Below are 21,474 nucleotides of genomic sequence, written 5' to 3'. Positions count from 1 at the left end.
TTCTTCTGTCAAATGATAGAGGTGCTCCAAAGCTTAATAATATGAAGTAATCAGATAAGAAAGGTTGGAGCAGAAAAGCAAATTCGGAACGCATTGCATTTCTTCTTAGCATGACCTCAAATGCAAACACTTATGTAATTAACATATTATAAAAATAATACACCCACAAGTGTACAAATTTGTAAATCTTCTGGTTAAGATGATATCTTTCAAGGTATCATGAACAAATGCCAACACTCGAGGTTCTGTCCCTTAATGAAAGAATAATATTATTTCTGCAGATATAGAACACTCTAAAGTCTAAAATATTTTTTTTCACATGCTGAAGAATGTATCCATGCATGAACCATTGAAGAATATTAGATACTCATTGCTGGATTTTACTATGCATGAAATACTTCAACAGAGTCGAAAAAGCTAACCTACATGCAGTGGAAACAAAAAACTGTGCCTTAACCATTTTATAATTGCTACTTTCCTAGCATGTGCAGATACAAAAAAAAGATTGCTACTCACGTTTCAAAGCAGTGATTGCCTGAAGCCGAACATCTTCATGAAAATATCCTGAGTGTCTTATTAGAATCTTTAATGACTCCTCCAAATAGCTTAAAAGAAGTCAAAGAAACCGACATAGTATTTGATGTGAAATTAAAATTTTAAAATAAAATACACTAAGAAATAATAAAATGAAATAATGTTTTACAGGATACGGTCCATATGAAGCCTTTGTATGCAGCGCAAATAAGCCAAGAGCTTGAGTTGCAGCTGCCTTTTCATCCAAAACTCATGTTCTTACACTGATGTTTCGTACTCTTGGTTCATCATGAGCTTCATCGTCGGATGAAACTCCACCAAATCCATTAATATTTTCGTCATTAGACTCATCAATGTCCACTGCAGAGCCATCATCCAGATTACAGGAGGAAAATGCCAGAGGGACAACATGAGGAAGATACTGTGTACAAAAAATGGAATAACATGAATATGGATAACATGGTATCAGCCTAACCTTCTTTGTTTTCAACTTTTCAATTTGGGGCTCTGGTTTGCACTACAACTTCCTATTCCTCTGTCTTCGACCATAGTTTTGATTTTCATCTGCAACAAAGGAAGTAATCGCATCAGAAATCAAAATCCCAAAATTCAGAAAATCAAAATGTTAGGGCAAAGAGGAGACCATGACGGGAAGATTACTAGATTCTCTGACGTTGATGATGAAAAACACATACGATTCCAGATCAAGATTGTCGCGACGACATCAGCGACATCATCATGTCTCGGAAAGAATCGATCTGAAATCAAAATTGGGTTTTTGAAATTGGGGGAGATGGCTGAGAATGTTATGGTCGAGGGCTGAGTGAGAGAGAAGTGAGGGCTCATGCGGGTGTTAGGGAGAGATAGCTGAGGGCTCGAGAGTTTGCTGGGAGAGAGAGACTGGGTGTTTAGAGAGAGAGCTAGTTGTTTTTGGGATATAGAGAGAGCTCAGAGGCGCGAGGGAATGAACAAGAATGTTATATGTGGCTTGAATGGTTGAGAGAGTGTGATGTCGAGAGAGGGATATTTTGATTGAGCTATAGGTTTCGGTTGAGTCGTAGTTAATTTTTTTTTAAGTGTTGGGGGGAGAATTTAACTTTGGGCTGAAATATAGGAGGGAAAGGGTTGGCACATTGATGTTTCGGACACACGTCGATAGTTGGCATTCATTTCGACAGACAATCACACAACGTAACAACTATAAACATGGTATGATGGCCGAAATATTAGGTTTCAACAAACTTGGGAGCCAAAACGACTTTGGCATGCCACTAGATTTTCCAGTCACACAACAGAATGTTTTAAACTGTTGTATATATTTTGTAAACTTGCACTAGGGATTGCCTAGTATAAATTGTAACAACATCATACAACAAAGAAATAAAAGTCTATTGTCCAAACATTTTGCATCTTGCACGATTTTCAATTTGGTGATGGGGGAAATCCTTCCGCCAAAATTTTCATAAATCATACAACAGAAAATTAGCATCATTGTTGTGTTTTGAACTCTTGAAATATAACCTAACAATTTCGTCTCATCAGACAACAAAACTTTGTAACTTTGCGTTGTATATAACAGTTCACTTCATCAGACAAGTAGGGAACCCTAAAAGATTGTCTGATGAGTGTTGTCTGATAATGTTTTTGTAGTAGTGTTAGCAATAGTGCAATACACAAATTAGCATTTTTAGAGTTGACCGTTTGGTTTTATTTATTTATTTTTTTCTTTCTTTTTGGTGTTTGATTCAAACAATATCACAAATCGGTAATCGTTTGAATTTAATTGTATTTGCGAGATCAAATTGGTAGTGATCGTAGTCCCTTCTCTTGCTCTCTCTCTATCGAGGTGTGAGGAGTTAGGGTTCCAAGAAGAGTTGGGTTTATGATATCTCCAACAAGTATATACTGCAGTTTCCGGCAGCTCTAGTTCAAAGGTTTGTGGTTGGTGAAGGAAACGTGGTTATTGGGCGGTGAGAGTTTGTGTAGACTCGAAGATTGGGCAGGTTTTTGGTTTCGGAAGGCGATGGGTGCAGAGGCCGAGATGGTCGTGATAGAGGGGATTGAAAATCCTCCAGACAAAAGTAGTGCGAGGTTTTATCTGGTTGGTAAAGTACGTCTTAACTTCTAAACTGGTGAACTACCAGGCCCTGTTCAAGAAATTGAGGGACTTGTTGCATACAAAAGAGAAGTTGGGAGTATGTAAAGTGGAGGGATCTGACAGAATTTTAGTGGGGTTTGTTTCGGAGGCAGATAGAGACAAGGTTATGGATGGTACTCCATGGAACTTCGACAACGCTCTTATCACTCTAGAAAAGACGGATGGGAGATCAGACCCTAAGGAGGTTGTTATTGATGGTTTCGAAGTTTGGGTTCACATTCGGGATCTTCCGCCCCTGTATGTCAACAAAAAGATGGGCAAGCAGATAGGCGATTGCATTGGAAAGCATATCAGGACAGAAGTGAATAGTTTTGGAGAAATTATGGGTAACTATCTTTCGATCAGAGTCAGGTTAAATCTTGAAGCTCCTCTTCCTCGCTGGATTAAGGTTAGAATTGGCTATGGAGAGGTGAAGAAGACAGTTATCGAGTATGAAAGATTGCCTCATTTTTGTTTTCGGTGCGGATTACTCACCCATGTCACCTCGTGCTGTCAGAAGAAGTCACCCAATTCTAATATGGATTTCGAGTATGGTAGATGGCGTACGGTAATGAGAGATGTGGTGAACATTTGTGCAGATGGTGAGTGCAGGGGAAAGTCGTTTGGTTTAAGAGGTAATTCTGAGAAGGCAGGATGGAAATTTGTAGCTCTGGAACCTGATTCATTTGGGGTGGTTAGATCGAGAAGAGAAAGAGGGGAGGAAGAAGATTGGAGATCGATAGAGGAAGATCGGTACCGGAAAAGGCTTCGGACATCGGAGAAAGTCAAAGGGCCAACCGGAGATAGTGTTCCTGAAATGGAAATTCCGGATCAAGAGGGGGAGCCTTTAATGGAAGGAGTTAATTTGGGGCAGCATATGGAAACCAGGATGGAATCAAATCTTAATCAAGGTGGATTTGAGATCGGGAAGGTTTTGTCTGGATTCAAGTCTGGATTTGAGCGGGAAGGTAATTCTGTAATGATAAATGCTAAATTAGGGGAGGGTGGGATTTCCTCAAATCTGAAAGGAAAGCAAATTGGGGTAAGTGAGGATCTCTTTGATGTGCCAATTTTTGGGCCGGAGAGAGAGGACTTATTTGGCCCAACTCTTTCTGATCCAGGGGGTAAAGTAAAAAATGTGGGTCGACCTAGGAAGGGCTCAACTAGGCCTGGGACTGGGCCGAAGAATGGAGGGGTGTTTAAATCAGTTGAGAAGGTTCCTTCAACTAAGAAAAAGAAGGGTTTTGTTGTGGGAAGAACTAAACGTCCACCCAACTCTGAGAATTGTAGCAAAGTATCTGGTTTCCAAAGTGTTGTTTCGAGAAAATCCGTGATGGGCTCCGGTGATTGGGCCCATCACGAGCAATGATTATTTTGAGTTGGAACGTGTGGGGATTGGGGGACCCGCACAAGTTCCCTGCTCTAAGCAGATTGCTTAGAACCTATAACCCCGATGTGATGTTTCTCATGGAGACGAAAAAGAAAAAAATGGATATGGTTCGGACTTGTAATGCGTTGGGTTTTCCTAGATGTTATGTAGCTGAGTGTCAAATGAAGTGGAGTGGTGGGCTAGCTCTGGCTTGCAAAAGTAATATCCAATTAGATATTTTGGGACACTCTTAAGGGCATATTGATGCGACCCTATCTCAGAATGGGAAAAGGGTTCGATTCATAGGTTTCTGTGGGAACCCGAACTCTCAACTGAGAAAATTTTCCTGGGAGCTCCTCTCTCGATTGGTAGTGTCGTATGATGTCCACTCATAGTTGCTGGAGATTTTAATGAGATCTTGAATACGGGAGAAAAATTTGGGGGAGGAGAGAGATCTCGTGCTCAAATAGATCGGTTTGGAGAGGCTTTTTTTCAGAGCAAGTTGGTGGAAATTGAGTTTGAAGGTCCGATTTATACATGGAGTAATGGTTCGATATTGGAGAGGCTCGATCGGGCCTTTTGTAATTGATGCGGCTTTTGGGTACTTCAATCGCCTTCAGGTATTCAATTTGGATTATGGCCCTTCTGATCATATTCCTATTTTCATTACTACAGAAGGAGAAGAATTGGTGAAAAGGCGAAAGAAGGCAAGAATGATGTTTGAGAATTTTTGGGCGAAAGAGGAAGATTGTAGGAGAATTATTGAAGAGATGTGGACAGGAGACTCTGAAACTTTGACGGATGTGAGTGCCAAATTGATGCAGTGTATGACCCGGTTATCTAAATGGAGTAAGGATGAAGTGGGAAATATTCCGAGACGGATTTTCAAGTTAAGAGAGGAGCTGAAGAGATTGCCTTTTGATAGCACCATTTCGGAAGTTCAACAAAAAAGAAAGAAAGTAAGTGCAGAACTAGAGAAGCTTGAACGACATGAGGAGGAATTATGGAGACAGAGGTCTCGAGTTATGTGGCTGAAGGAAGGCGATAACAATACGAAGTTTTTTCACAACTTTGCTAAAGCCAGAGGAAGTCGAAATTGGGTTGCAAAGCTTTTTGATGCGGAGGATAAATGGGTTCAGAATGGGGGGCACATTCATAATCTATTTGTGGATTACTTCTCCAATCTTTTCTCATCTGGAGGTTGTAATCACCAAGATCTTATTTTGGAGAAAGTAGGCAGAAGGGTGTCGAAGGAGATGAATAGGAAGTTACAGGTCCCGTTCAGACAACAAGATATCGAATTGGCTCTCAAGCAAATGGCGCCTTCGAAATCTCCAGGTTTTGATGGTTTGTCAGCTGCTTTTTTTAAAGAGTATTGGGATGTTGTGGGGGAGTGTTGAAGTTTTGAATATGAGAATTGTATTGATGTGAAGAACGTATATGATACAACACATATATATAGACCGGTATGAACACAAGCTAGAGACCAGCATGCCAACAACTTCCCTATATACTAGTAAGGCTAAAATCCTAGAAGTCAATAATACTGTAGAGTATGGTGATCTCTTAAAGTCAAGGACACCCTTAAAACATAGAGAGGATGGTAGTCTATCATGGAGTGATGGACATGATGGAGTGTAGGTAACATTAACCCCTACACACTAGTCAGAAGCTTCCAATACTCCCCCTCAAGCTGGATCGAGGGAGTTCCTTGATCCAAGCTTGGAAAGTAGTCATTCAAACTGTGCAGAAGCAAGAACCTTAGTGAAAACATCTGCAAGTTGATCACATGATCTGGTGTAGACTGTTTCAATGAGCTTAGCTTGGACTTGATTTCGAACAAAGTGACAATCAACCTCAATATGTTTGGTACGTTCATGAAAAACCGGATTGGCTGCAATATGCATAGCAGCTTGGTTGTCACAATGCAAAGGAATATGTGCAGTGGTTTGAAAGCCTAAGTCTGCCAACAAGCTTTTTAGCCAAATGAGCTCACAAGTTGTGGATGCCATTGCACGATACTCAGCTTCAGCGCTTGATCTTGCAACCACCGTTTGTTTTTTACTTTTCCAAGTGACAAGGTTACCTCCAATAAATGTGCAATATCCAGCTGTGGATTTTCTATCAATTGCATTTCCTGCCCAATCTGAGTCGGAGTATCCTGCCATTTTGAAATGAGAATTGTTTCTCATCACTATTCCTCTACTAACTGTGCCCTTCAGATAACGCAGAATTCTTTTTACAATCGAGAGATGATGAGTTGTGGGAGAATGCAAAAATTGACTGACCAAGCTTACTGCATAGGTGAGATCTGGTCTTGTGATTGTCAGATAGATCAGCTTGCCTACTAGACGCTGGTAGCTGCAAACATCAGTTAGATTTTCTCCTGTAATGTCTAGTTTGAGTTTGCTATCGAGAGGAGTACGAGCAGGCTTGATGTCCTTCATTCCTGCTTCATCTAGGAGATCAACAACATATTTTCGTTGATTTAGAAAGAGACTGTGTGGTGATTGATCTATTTCAATTCCCAGAAAATACTTCAATGGACCAAGATCTTTAATGGCAAAAGTGTTATGTAACGCAATTTTGAGAGCTGTGATTTCATCCATATTCTCCCTAGTGATGATGAGATCATCTACATACACAAGAACAACTATAGCTTTCCAGCTTTGTTGTTGCGCACAAATAAGGAGGAATCTGCATTACTTCTTTGGAATCCTGATGTAAGAAGCACATAACTCAATTTTGAGTACCATGCACGAGGAGATTGTTTCAATCCATATAGTGCCTTGTGAACTTGTGAAGTTTACACACCGTGCCAACTTCTTTTTCACGAGGATGACCAGGAGGCAATCTCATATACACATCTTCTTCTAGATCTCCATGCAAGAAAGCATTCTTGACATCGATTTGATAAAGAGACCAGCCAGCATTTACAGCAATGGACAATAAGACTCGAACTGTATTCATTTTGGCAACTGGAGCAAAGGTCTCCTTATAATCAACACCAAATGTTTGAGTGAAGCCACGAGCAACTAACCTTGCTTTATGACGCTCAAGGGAACCATCTAAGTTATACTTGAGTTTGTAGATCCATCTTGCTCCAACTAGCTTTTGACCTTTTGGAAGAGGGACAATGCTCCAAGTTTTGTTATCATCAAGAGCTTGGAGTTTGTCATGCATAGCTTGTCTCCATATGGGAGATTGATTGGCTTCATCAAAGCTCCTTGGTTCAGTCTCAATAAGAATTTTGCTTAAAAAAGCACAATGTGTAGAGGTGGCACCATGAAGTCCTAGCTCAAGAGGGTAACGTGAAGAGTAAGTTACATACTCTTGGAGCCTTGGTGGTGGTTGTCTAACCCTTGGAGGGTTTCTTCGAGGAGATGGAGGATGTGGTACTTCCTCATGTGGTTCTTTCTCCACTTCATGAACTATTTCTTCATTTACATTTGGTTGAATTGGAGCTTGTTGTGCAAGAGGGATGTCTGCTGCATCTTCAGCAACAATTGGTGTTGGAAACATCTCTCGAAGATGCTCCCCCTGAATTGTATCAACAGAAGACTGAAAGAAGGAAGTGGACACATCAAACCGAACATCTCTGGACACAAAGAGCTTCCTGGTTTTAGGATTGTAACATTTGTATCCTTTTTGAGTGGATGAGTACCCCAAGAACACACACATGACTGCTCTTGGATCGAATTTGTCCCTATGGTTAGCCTGAACATGTACAAAACAAGTGCATCCAAAAATACGAAGATGAGAAATATCAATTTTCCTGCCTTTCAGAATTTCGAAAGGTGATTTGAAGTTCAACACACTGCTAGGTAATCTATTAATGATATAGGCTACTGTTTGGATTCCTTGAGACCAGAAACATTTTGGGACATTTGTTTGGATCATCAAAGCTCTAGCTTTTTCAAGTAAGTCTATATTCTTCCATTCTGCAATACCATTCTGTTGTGGAGTTCCCACACAACTAGTCTGGTGAATGATTCCTTGCGCACTAAGATAATCAGTCATGATTTTGGAAGTATATTCAGTGCCATTATCCGACCTCAAGGTGCAAATTTTAGATGAGAAATTGTTTATGATGAGATTATGGACGTCTTGGAAACATTTGAAAACTTCACTTTTGAACTTTAAGAGATAAACAAAGGTAGTTTGAGTGAAATCATCAATAAAGGTAACATAAAATCGATAATCATCGAAGGATTCCAATGAGGCTGGTCCCTATACATTAGAGTGAACAATTTCAAAAGGCTGAGTTGCTCTCGAGTGTGAGGTTTGAAAAGGTAATCTAGTAAATTTCGACATATGACATGTCTCACACTCATGAGAGACTTTACAAAAATTGGGAAAAAGCAATGACAAAACATGAAATGAGGGATGAGCAAGGCGTTTATGCCACAATTGTTGTTGTGTTGCAGATTTGGAGTCTGTTAAAAAACACTTTGAAAAACTTGAGGAAGTGGAGATGTAGTAGAGGCCATTTAGGAAGAATCCTTCACCAATCTTCTTCTTGGAAACTCGATCCTGAAACACAACATTGTAAGAGGAAAAAATAGCTTGGCAATCCAACAATTGTGTCAACTTTCCCACAGATAGGAGTTGAAATGGGAATGAGGGAACAAATAAAGCACTTGACTCGATACATTTTGAAAATAGTTTTAGTTTTCCTTTTCCTACAATCGGAACACTGTTGCCATTTGCCACAGACACATGGGAAGGTTTTGACAGAGTTTCAAAGTCATAGAAAATGGAGGCATTGTTTGTTATATGTTCTGAAGCACCTGAGTCAACTATCCAAAAATCATGAGTTTACTGATATCTAGAGCTGTGGAAAATGCGCAAATGATACCTGGTATGTCCTCTGCAGAAGCCAAATCTGATTTTGCCAAGAAACCAGCAAATTTTCTAAGCATAGCATTTGTATTTCCAGTCTCATTGCTCTCCCTACCACCTTGTTTCTTCTGAAGATAACTTGCGAACTCATTTATGAGAGTTATTGGGTTTGATGTGAAGTTCATCATGTCTTCAGAAGTACTGCTCATATTTGCATTGGGATTAGAAACAAATGGACCTCGTTGCATAGAGCTTCTTTGTCCTCGCTGCTCTTCGTTGAACCTTGGCTTAAACTCTGGATGGAGGATCCAACATCTTTCTCTTGTGTGACCTATTCCACTTCGACTAATGCTTTCACAGTGTGTACACTTCAATTCTGTCCTTCTGCCTTTGTATGGTCGATTGCTTGCAAAACTTTTATTTGCAGCAAAAGCTCTAGCATCTTATCCTCCAGTGTTGATGTCGACATTCATCACCTTTCTACGTACTTCTTCTCTTTGGATGGTATTACACACCGTTGTAAAGGAGGGTAGCTCAGGACTCATTAAAAGGTGACTCTTTAGGTCTTCATATTCTGACCCCAAACTTGCAAGCATTTGGAACACTTTATCTTCATCAGCTCTCTTCCGAAGAATGGATGCATCAGTGGTATGAGGTCTATACATGTCTAGTTCATTCCACTTAGCTTTTAGATTGCCAAGATGTTGAACAAATGTTACCTTGTTGGAGCCCTGAGATGTCCTTCTTTAGTTGAAAAACTTTGGCTGCATTGTTTAAGTTGCCATACATGTCTTTGACAGCATTCCAAAGATGATAAGAGGACTCAGAGTAGCTGAAGATTTCTGAAATCTTTGGCTCCATGGAATTAAGAAGCCATGACATGACAAGTTGATCTTTGTACAACCAACCCTCATATTCAGATGATGAAACATCTGGGATCTCCTCATCCTTGATGAAGTTGAGCTTTCTTTTTCCACCAAGAGCTAGTGTGACAGCTCTTGACCAAGGTAAGTAATTTAACTCATTAAGAGGCACAGAACACAAGCTCTGATTTGGATTGCCCTCTAATATTTCATTTTGTGCAACAATAGGTTGAGTAGTCTCAACCAATGAATCCTTCTTTGTTACAACACATTTCCCTTCCATCTTGGTGGAAAAGATATCAGCAGAGAAGGATTATGAAGAAATGGATGAAAACACAATACAGATGTAGGTCCTATGAGGATCACTGCTCTGATACCATGTTGAAGTTTTGAACATGAGAATTGTATTGATGTGAAGAACGTACATGATACAATACATATATATAGACCGGTATGAACACAAGCTAGAGACCAGCATGCCAACGACTTCCCTATATACTAGTAAGGCTAAAATCCTAGAAGTCAATAATATTGTAGAGTATGGTGATCCCTTAAAGTCAAGGACACCCTTAAAACATGGAGAGGATGGTAGTCTATCATGGAGTGATGGACATGATGGAGTGTAGGTAACATTAACCCCTACACACTAGTCAGAAGCTTCCAAGAGGAAGTGTGCAACTTTTGTCTTGGAGTTCTGAATGAAGGCAAAGAGTTGGGAAAGGCAAATCGCACGCTCATCTCTCTTATTCCGAAGATTCCGGATCCTCAGAGAACTTCGATCTGATTTCAAGCCAATTACCCTCTGTTCAGTGGTCTATAAGCTTATCTCAAAAGCAGTGGTTAATAGATTGAAAGAAGTGATGGATAGAGTCATTTCTCCGACTCAAAGTGCATTTGTTCCGGGCAGACACATTCATGACAATGTAATTACTGCCTTTGAGGTAGTTCATTTAATCCGGAAAGCGGCAGGTATCGGTGACTCTAATGTTGTTCTCAAACTCGATATCAGCAAAGCTTATGATAGGGTTGAGTGGGGTTTTCTTCAGAAAATTATGCTTAAATTGGGTTTTGCAGAGAGTTGGGTAAAATTGATAATGCAGTGTGTGTGCTCAACGACCTTCTCAGTGTTATGGGAGGGACAACCTACTGGTTTGATTAAACCGAGTCGAGGCCTACGTCAAGGGATCCTTTATCCCCGTACCTCTTCTTATTGTGCTCTGAGGGATTGTCGTCCTTATTTTCCCATGCAGATATGATGGGATCTATCCATGGAGTACAGACTAGTAGTGGAGCACCATCAGTTTCGCACCTCCTTTTTGCAGACGACAGTCTAGTCTTCGCGAAAGCAGACAGGCAGGAAATCATTAATCTGAAGCAGATTCTCCTCCTATATGAAGCAGCAGCAGGTCAAAAGATTAACTTTGAGAAATCGGCAATAGCTTTCGGTCCAGGGGTACATGTCGACTTAAAGGCTGAGTTAGTGCAACTGTTGGGAGTGCAAGTGGTTCCCTTTCATGAAAGATATCTCGGATTACCTACAGTAGCAGGGAGAAATAAAAAAGAAATGTTTAAGGCTCTACGTACAGGGGAGGCTAGATGCTCAGCTGAATAACTGGAATAGTAAATTACTTTCTAAAGCGGGAAAGATGATTTTGATAAAATCTGTGGCTCAAGCTATTCCCAATTATTCGATGAGTGTTTTTAAACTTCCCAAAGGTGTGTTGAAGATGTTTCAGTCCAAGATTACGAAGTTTTGGGGGTGGGGGGGGGGGGGGGGGGGAAGAAAGGGATTCATTGGTGTAAATGGGGTAAGTTGTGTCGTAGTAAGTGGGATGGTGGTCTCGATTTCAGAGATTTGGAAATTTTTAATAAGGCGTTGCTTGCTAATTCGTTCTGGCGTATTATGAATAATTGTCATTCTTTAGTTGGAAGAGTTCTGCGAGCAAAGTATTTTCCCAATTCATAATGGATGGAAGCTAGGGAGGGGAGGGGTGCCTCCTTGATTTGGAAAAGCTTGGTGTGGGGAAAAGAAGTTTTAGAGTTGGGGATGAGATGGAGGATTGGTAATGGGCAGCTCGTTAATGTTAAACGGGATAAATGGGTTCCTCAACCACTCCTTAAAATTGTGACGCCAGGAGCAGACTTATGGCAGGCGAAAGTGGCTGATTTCAATGAGCCGGGAGTTGGGTGGAAGGTAAATTTGGTGAAGTCAAGATTTTTGGACTTTGAAGCTCAATTAATCCTTTCGATCCCACTCCCTAAGTGGGACTGCAATGACAAATGTATTTGGCATTACAATAAGAATGGGCGGTACTCTGTGAAGTCGGGCTATTGGGTTGCTGATCAAGAAAGAATGAGGTTAGAGGGAGGGATGGAGGCAGGAAGTAGGATGGGTTCTGATAATGTGGTTCAGAAGGGATGGAAGAAACTGTGGGGACTCCAGGTGCCAATTAAAATAAAAGTGTTTATGTGGAGAGCGTGCAATAATTTTATTCCTTGTGGTTTGGAGCTGTGGAGGAGGAAAATAGGGGATTGTAGAAGGTGTTTGCATTGTGGTTGTACGCAGGAATCGGCCATTGTGTTGTGGGAATCTAAACGTGCTCGCAATGTCTGGCAATAAACTTTTCTCAGGGGGGTATGCAAAGTGTGGAAAGAGAAAGATGTCTTCGGTCTATTTCTTCATGTTGCAATGGTGGCAGTAGGTAAGGAGCTTGAATGGTTTTGTGTTGTGGCTTGGCATCTTTGGCATGATAGAAACAACTGTGTTCATGGCAAGGAAGTAGTCTCGGTTGATGTCTTGGTTCGAAATGTGGTGTCCTGGTGGGAGAGGTTAGAAGGAGTTGACGAGAGAAACACAAATCCAAGCTCTGCAAATCATAGTAATAATGGAGTTAGAGAGACTATAAGATGGAGCAAACCCAGATCAGGGTTTATAAAGCTTAACATTGACGGGGCTATTGATACTCATGAAGGGGTCTTTGGTACTGGTGCAGTGTGTAGGAATGACCAAGGTCACTGCTTAGGAGTTTTGGCTGCTCCAGGGACGGGGTATCTAAGTCCTCACGCAGTAGAAGTGATGGCGTTGGTTCATGGTTTGTATTTTTGTCGAAGCGCTGGGTTTACTCACATAGAGATTGAGGGAGATGCCATGAGTGTATTTGCAGCTTTGGATAACTCAGTAGATGACTTTAGTAATGAAGGTGCCCTTTTGGACGAAGCAAAGGTTCTTATAAATTCTTTTCAGTATCGTAGTTGGGGTTTCATTCCTAGAGATGGAAATAAGGCAGCTCATATGGTCGCCAGAGCGGCTTTATTCCTCCCTCATCCAACATACTGGTGGCAGCTTGTTCCAGACTGGTTAGCTCCTACTATTGCTAATGAGTCAGTGTAGTGAGACTAGTTTCTACATTGAGTAGTTATTTTGAGTTGTTCTCAAGTGGAGTGTGGTACTCTTTCTAATGTTTGTTAGGTTTAATGAGGCCACTAATACTCTTTATTGTACTTCTTCTATTGAAATAAACTATTTGATCAAAAAAAATATATCACAAATCGGTATAAACACTTATAACACAATTGAACATGGAAAGGCACATCTGTTCTAACCATCTAGCTACCTTAACACAATTGAACATGGAAAGGGGTTCTGTTCTAACTATCTAGCTACAATGTACACGTCAAATGTTAAATGTTCGATTAATTAACTATTTGTAGCAAGTCAAAGCTTGGTTGGTAAGGAATTAGGGGAGATTGTGTATAGACACAAGCTATCGTATGAGCCTTTTTAACTCGCATTAGAAAAATCGCAAAAGAGATTAATTTCGTTCCCAAGTATTAATAGCTAGTAACCCTACACCTTATTCATACTGAATTTCGCACACATTTTCATACTGAATTTATAGTAACCCTACACCTTATTGATACATCCATTTAGCTTGGTATCAAGTTTTAGCCACCCTAGCTACACCTTAATACAGATTTTTTTTCTGCGTCTTATAATAAACTCTACGGATTATATCATTTCAACTCTTCTCAAATGCCGTAGAAGCAACCATGAATCTTTCAAACACACATATTATAGCTAATAAGTGTATGATGCATTTCTTCATAAACTTTCACACGCATTCAAGGGTTAGGTGATGGAGTACGTATTCGCAAACAATTAACAAGCTTACCGATCATATTTTGGTAGCAAAACTCAAGTAAACAATCCCCGTATTCCACATAGCTCACTTCCATGAAAGTTACTGCCTTTTGACAATTCCACCCTGACTTGTATATTATTGAAGGGAAATTACAAGCTTACGTTCTTGGGTGGCAAGTTTGATTATGCTGGCCATTACAGTTCAAATTTTCACTTCTTTTTTTGTACCTTGTACCTCCTCTGTTGGATAAGATTTCAAATGCTCGACTTTTCAACATGCCTACAGAGCCGAGCAAAGCTTTCAATGAATATGAAAGGCAACGTGGTTCTTTTGTTTTGTTTTCTTTTTTCAAAAGTCATTCACCCAGAAGTCATTATTAAATTTTCTTGTATAAAAAATTGGTATAATCTAAGCTCAAAAGCTCGAAATATGGAACACATCTGCCTATAAAAAGAGGGCATCTGTTTCTCTGAAACACACACCACTACTTTCTCGATCACCATGGCTAGTACTTTTGCTTCTCTTTGCTCTCTGCTTCTGATCGTTTCTTCTGTTTTAGTTTCTTCCTACTTTGGTGTCTCAGAGGCACAACCCTCTGTTCCTGTAGTTAAAGGGCTATCATGGTCCTTCTATGACTCTAGCTGCCCTAAGCTTGACTCCATTGTAAGGAAGCAGCTCAAGAAGGTCTTCAAGGAAGACATTGGCCAGGCTGCTGGCTTGCTTCGACTCCATTTCCATGACTGCTTTGTTCAGGTAACTAACTTCAACAAAGCACAGCTTATATATCTTTGATTTTCTTTGTATGAGAGCTAGCTATTTCCCTTAATTTAATCCCAGCCCGAAGGTTAATTACTTGGCTGATCAGTAATTAACGTAACATTGAGCATTATGTTTACATATATGGTTAAAATGGACCATGCATCTTTCTTTTGGTAGTGCTGATTTGTGCTCATTTCTGTATAGTTTGTTATGGTTCTCCATCTAAATCTTTGTTCAATAGGAGCTATAGGGTAGTAATTATCAAAGTCATTGGTGCTTGTTATACATTGAGTCATTGACCAAAGCATGTATCTATAATAGGTCTTGAGCTACCTCTCAACCAAAATTTTGAACCACAGCTGAGATCCATCTTGAATAATCTTTATACATAAACCAACTGATTTACTATTACATGCAGTTAGTATAATAATCAGATGGGTATGTCAGTCACTCAGTTAATTATAGTCCTGCCTTTTAAAAAAGAGTTGGTGAGAGTTTTGGATGGGAGCTAGCGCTGAGGCTGCTACATAATGTGTACATGTCAAATGAATTCAATAAGCATTATTGATGATATTTGCAGGGATGTGATGGGTCAGTTTTACTGGATGGATCAGCGAGTGGTCCAAGTGAGCAGCAGGCACCTCCAAACCTGAGTTTGAGAGCCAAGGCCTTCCAAATCATCAATGACCTCCGTGAGATTGTTCACAGCAAATGTGGGAGGGTCGTTTCTTGTGCTGATTTAACTGCTCTTGCTGCTAGGGATGCTGTTTTCCTGGTATTTCTTTTCTCCTCCTGCCATTTCTATTGCTTTACATATCACTTTTTACCTCTATCAAATTTAGAAATGAGTTAAAAGACAATTATTGAGCTAGGTATATGTATATCCAAGTGAATATAGGCAAATTTTTGAAATATTTACTGTGAGTGCAGATATTTTTGCTTCTCTGCTGTCCATATTTCAAAGATATTTTATCCTACATGAATCAATGGATGGCATTGTTGGGGCCGGTGGATAATGAATTTGTTTGTGCTAAATGTATTTTGGATACTAAACAATCTTGACTAACCCAACAGCTTATATATAAATAAGAAGAGTAATCTACGCTAGCCTAGCCTAGCTAGTTGATAAGTACTTGTGAGGGCATTGATTGAGTTTTAACACACAAAGTGCTTTTCAAAAGCATGAGAGTCATGAGACTAGCTCATTCCTCTTCTTATCTTATGCCTTGTTATACAAGTTGTTTTCTTTATCATCTGAGGAATCTTAATTAATTATGAGCTAATTGATTTCTTAATCCCTAGTCCATGAGTAGTTGAGATTTAAAATGTTACGCAGATGTGAAAGTAGGGAAGCTTACAAGGAGAGGGAATCCAGGATATACTTTAGTTAATTAAGATGTTCATATTAACATGTGGTTTTTCTTTAATTAATTAATTAATATATTTCACTTCACAAATAACAGATCTTAAAAGCTTTAGTGGTTAGAGTTTTGCTGCTTTTCCAAATTTTTTGTAGTGAGATGAGCCACTAACAATGATCGACATGTACTTTAATTAGGAACAAGTGCAAATATTAAAACCTATAGAGTATATATAATGTGAAGAACATTTATAAGTTGGATCATAGCAAATTGTTGATTAATATTTCTTCTTCTGCAGTCAGGTGGCCCTGAATATGAAGTACCACTGGGAAGAAAGGATGGACTAAACTTTGCAACAAGGAATGAAACCCTTGCTAACCTCCCCGCACCAACAAGCAACACCACAAAACTCCTCACAGATCTTGCCAAGAAAAACTTGGACGCCACTGATGTCGTTGCTCTATCTGGTGGCCACACCATCGGCCTTGGCCACTGCACCTCCTTCACTGGCAGGTTATATCCGACTCAAGATGCTAGTATGGACAAAACTTTTGCCAATGACCTTAAGCAAGTGTGTCCAGCAGCCGACACAAACGCCACAACCGTGCTTGATATCCGCTCGCCTGACACATTCGACAACAAGTACTACGTTGATCTCATGAACCGCCAAGGTCTATTCACATCGGACCAAGATTTGTACACAGATAAAAGAACACGCGACATTGTCACTAGCTTCGCCGTCAACCAGACATTGTTCTTCGAGAAGTTTGTTCATTCCATGATCAAGATGGGGCAATTGAGCGTGCTAACTGGTTCGAAAGGTGAAATTCGCGCTAATTGCTCAATGAGGAACTCAGACAACGCTAATTACTTGAGCTCCGTGGTGGAAGAGGATGAAGAGAGTTTGTCTGAGTTCTAAGGAGTGAATTCTGTTCAACATGTTAATCAACTTGTGTATGTATGCATGTACCGCTACTTCTCATGCATGTTTGTTCTTCTTTCTTCTGATGAAGGGTGAATAAGTCTCTAATAGTTCAGTGTGTTCGCTAATGAATGTATTCTTAATTACATAGTTTGGTTTCTAGCTAGTTTCTCTCATCTGCTGTGTGTGTCTATATATATATATATATATATATATATATATATATATATATATTTATAATTATACAGAAGCAAAAGTTAAAGTTTATTATTTTTCTTGATTACAAAAGAAACAAATAGAAACTAAAGAATAAAACCTCTCATTACTCCCCTTCCCAATTGATCCAAATGGAGGGGACACGGGCATGGGAAGGCAGTGAAACCACACTAAAGGAAAAGAGGACTGACCAAGAGAAGCCAAGCGACCTGCTACAAAATTCGCCTCCCGATGCCCCGATAGAAATATGCAACACTGGAACAAAGATGCTAGCTGGCCACCAATATCTTGAACAACAAACTTTATATACTCCAAGGGATGGAAGCTTTACCAACAAGACAATCAATGAGGATTTTGGAGTCTCCCTCAACAATAACATTTGGAATCCATTGCAGAAAGGTTGTATGAAGACCTTCACGTAAAACAGTAGCTTCAGCTATCAGGACACTAGTATATATCTCCAAGTTTTTTTTACAGCCACCACAAGAGGATTGCCAAAATGATCTCGCAAAAAAAAATCCAATAGAAGCTTGATGGTGAACTATAGAAGCATCAAAATTCAATTTTGTAAACTTAGGATCTGGAGGATGTCATTTGATATTAGAACGCATCTCAACTCCTATAATAGGAAACCCAAGTTTTGGTGTCAAAGCTTCACCAAAAAATTGAACTTTCTAATTTGCCCCTAATATTGCAAAATATTGAAGAACCTGAAAATATTGGACAAAGTTAAGAACGTAATATGATTTATCTATTGTATTTTACATTTTACATTTTTGCCCAACTAAATATTTATTTACAAAGTTGCCCCACTACATTTCAATTTGATTTTTTTATTTTTAAGAAAAGAAAATTGACATGTGCGAAGGCGGCGAAGCACATGTTAAGAGGCTAGTAAGAGTAACAAGGAGTGTTCGGCAAGGGATATAATTAACAGATGTATAATTATTGCCAAAAGTAGTAGCATGATAGTAACATTGGTTTGCATTGGCCACAACATTCTGAAAAATAAGACGATTGCGGGCATTCCAGATAGACCAAGTAACCATAATAGCATGTTGAAGCATACTTTTATCAACAAGCTTAATATATAGCAAGGACTTCAACCATTCCAAGAATGATTGCGACCAAGGGAGAACAAAAAGAAGAATATGACCGTACCTATTGAGCAAAATGAAAATGCAAATTTTTTTTTACAACTCCAACAGATTTATGATCATTTCCGAATCATTTTCTAAAATTATATAGTTTGTTACAAATATAGAGAATTTGGTTTTCTCTTTCTTTAAGTTTCCCATTTTAGAGAAAATTATAAAGAATCTGTTTAATGCTTTGAGCAAAACAACCAAATTATTTCAAATTATTTTGTAAGGCTAATTAACAACAAATTAATACCACACAGTGCCAAAATGGAAGCACAAACAGACCTTTACTTACAATTAGGCAATGATAATGAAATTAATTATTGTAACCTTGTGTGGTAGGATAATTACATGTTGAGTGATGGCATGAGGGGTTAATTATTGCATTTCCATGACTTTCATACGGGATTGCGTGCTGACGATGTATTACTATTTCAAATATAAACAAAAAAAAATACCCAAAGGTCCTTAATTTTGTTTTTCTTTCTGCGATTCGAAGCTTTTCTACAAAGAACTTTCGAGTTTTTTCTCATCATTCAACCAAATAGCATGTGATCATTGACGCCATAAGGTTTCATCAATCAACATAAGCTCATTAAGCCTCCTTAACAACTGAATCTTCTCCTCCTTGTCTATATATAGGATCAAAAGGGCCTCGCAAAATCTCATCTATTTGTGCCTAGACAGCCTCCAGCTCGCCATCCTCCTTTTGAAAATAGTTCAGTCACATGCTATTAAGAGATTCCAAGTAACTGGACCATAGGTTCTCCATCATGTGGAACACTACAAGCTTCCTCCAATGCTTGCGCCAAAACCATCATGTGTTATCCACATCTCATTGAATCTTAAGTGTCTCAATTTTATTCCTCTTCATATTCTCTCGCTCTTTTCTAGACCTCCAACAATAAGGGCACATGATCTAATAAAGATCATGAGAGAAGAGAGAGATCAGAGAGAAATAAAGATCATAGCCAGTTGTTTCGGTGGAAATCATCATAAATATTATAATAATATGAGGTTTTTGATCGTTTTTCATTAAAGTTCGAAGTTAGGCTTGTATCATTTGGTTTTGGGCATGGGCTCATGTTCTTTTTTGTTCATAATTATTAGAATTAAATTCAGTTTACCCCCTTATGGTTTGGGGGTGACTTCATGTTAGTCCCTACATTTTTATTTTCATCAGTTTACCCCTTAAACTCTTCAATTTCTGTCTGCCGTGCCCAAATTCTCATATTCCGTTTGAATTGACCTTTAATTATCAGCAGTTAAGGTTCGATTTGGACATATAAGGTCCGATTTGCCCAAATTCTAGATACTGGCCTCACAGTTAAGGTTAAAATTATCAGCAGTTAACGTCCGATTTGGACAGAATATAAGACATTTGGTCACGCTTGAGGAAAATTCAAAAGTTTGAGGGGTAAATTGATGAAATTGAAAGTATAGGGATTAACATGAAGTTACTCCCAAACTTCATGGGGGTAAACTGAATTTAATTCTAATTATTAAATGTGTGTGTTTTTTTTAGTGTTTTTTTTATAATAAATAGATAATTGCATTACTTATCCACGGCCAGAAGATATTTACATCAATTAACTAACAAAATAACTGATAAATAACCCTCACTACAAACAATTAGCTCAATTATATTGATAAACCACTCCCATCACTATCTCATTCCACAAAATGTAAATCTAGTGGCCTAGAGACCGTAATTGGTGTACTACAAGAAGTACAAGAAATTAAATAATGAAAAGGAGAGTTTGCTTGTTAGGCATAATTGGAAAGCTCAGAGCTTCCTTTTGCCCTTATTAAAAGAGCACATATCAACCTCTCAAATGGCAGGAATGCTAGGTTGTGGTGCGTCAGGCTTCTTTCTAGGCCGCGGCTTCTAATCGGACGTCTAGACTTCCTCTTATAAGTCACCGGAACCTCCAAAAGTTGAAGAGGATTCCCACCCACCTCACCTAAAAGCCCAACAAAAGTAGTCCCATTGAAGCCCGCACTCAGTCCAACATCCTCCTTGGTTCCACCCTCTTGCAACTCATCATCCTCCTTTCTATAATTAATTCTAAGATTAGTGAGCCCAAGGCCCACTATCCAGCCTTACTGGGAACCCTAGTTTGAATTAAGAGTTTCCTGCTGAGGATTTCGAAGGAACTAAGAGCTGCGACGTCGAAGCCCACCCAATAGCTCCATTTTTGCTACCCATCTTCAATAAGATCGTAGCATGGCCAACAAGCCCTTCACCAACCATGTCCACCACCACCGAGGCCTCTACATCTTCCAACGCAGTGCCTCCTGACGGCGCCACCACCAAAGCTTCATCACATTTGTTTATTCCATGATCGAAAAGACCATAACCCCGACAAATCCCATGAAAATTCTCATAGTATATGGCCAATTCCACAGTTACTTTCGTTGAAAACTCAAAATTTCGGCTATCCTAAATCTGACGAGGTACGTCATGCACGTTGCGGATACTCTAAACAGGTTCCTTTGCAGCGCAACCTGGTCAAAGCGCACAAATCGCCCTAGAGTGTTTCTAATAGCCCAATCATTACGCATAGCTATGCGCAACCCTCTCACCGCCACCCAAACCTCCATGGAATTTAGAAAAACCTCAGCAAAGTTTCAAACATCGTCGTAATCAGCTAGCAGTAGCATTGAGTTATTAAATCACCAAGGTTCGCTACTGAGGACGTGATTCTTCGTCTCCTGCTCCTTGTAAACAAATACAAGGATTCCTCATTCCTCCTCTCGGATCAAAACCTTTTCCGTCAAACCCTAGATGGTGGACATTGCCGCAAAGAGCGAAGGCAACACCACTCTCTTATGAGAAAGTAAACGACCACACACATAAAGGAAAGAGAAGTTGATCGCATCTTCACCTCCAACAACAAGAACAGTGACGTCTTCTGCTGCCATATCGAAAACTAGATCTCGATCAACTTCCCTGTTAGAGAGAAAGCCTAGTAGAGAGAGAAGCCGACCTTTTTCATTGACAATAACTTGAATGTAAGTTTTTTGTGTTTACTAGCTATGTCATTTTTCTAATTTTTTTTTTCTTCATTTATGTCTTCATTTGTAGTATTAAATAATTTTTTTTTTCTTCATTTATGGTTGCTCGATCGTTTGAGACCTTTGTTACAAAAATGCATTTCATTTAAAAGGGATCATTTCCTCACTA

General features: G+C 39.4%; 2 protein-coding genes across 2 annotated transcripts; one reads left to right on the top strand and one right to left on the bottom strand.

Moving 5' to 3' along the window:
* Positions 1-5,773: 5,773 nt before the first annotated feature.
* LOC101308348 (uncharacterized mitochondrial protein AtMg00810-like) lies at positions 5,774-6,649 on the bottom strand. Its single transcript, XM_004292463.1, has one exon. The coding sequence runs from the start codon at positions 6,647-6,649 to the stop codon at positions 5,774-5,776; it is 876 nt and encodes a 291-aa protein (XP_004292511.1).
* A 7,676-nt stretch (positions 6,650-14,325) lies between these two features.
* LOC101310766 (peroxidase 12-like) lies at positions 14,326-17,035 on the top strand. Its single transcript, XM_004290441.1, has 3 exons — positions 14,326-14,640; positions 15,227-15,421; positions 16,306-17,035. Exons 1-3 carry the CDS (start codon positions 14,389-14,391, stop codon positions 16,924-16,926), a joined length of 1,068 nt encoding a protein of 355 aa, XP_004290489.1. The 5' UTR covers positions 14,326-14,388; the 3' UTR covers positions 16,927-17,035.
* The last annotated feature ends 4,439 nt before the right edge of the window (positions 17,036-21,474 follow it).

This window comes from Fragaria vesca, linkage group LG2 (genome assembly GCF_000184155.1).
Source record: "Fragaria vesca subsp. vesca linkage group LG2, FraVesHawaii_1.0, whole genome shotgun sequence".
Taxonomy (NCBI): Eukaryota; Viridiplantae; Streptophyta; class Magnoliopsida; order Rosales; family Rosaceae; genus Fragaria; species Fragaria vesca.
Note: the sequence above shows the minus strand (reverse complement) of the source record. Positions and strands in the feature narration are given on the sequence as shown.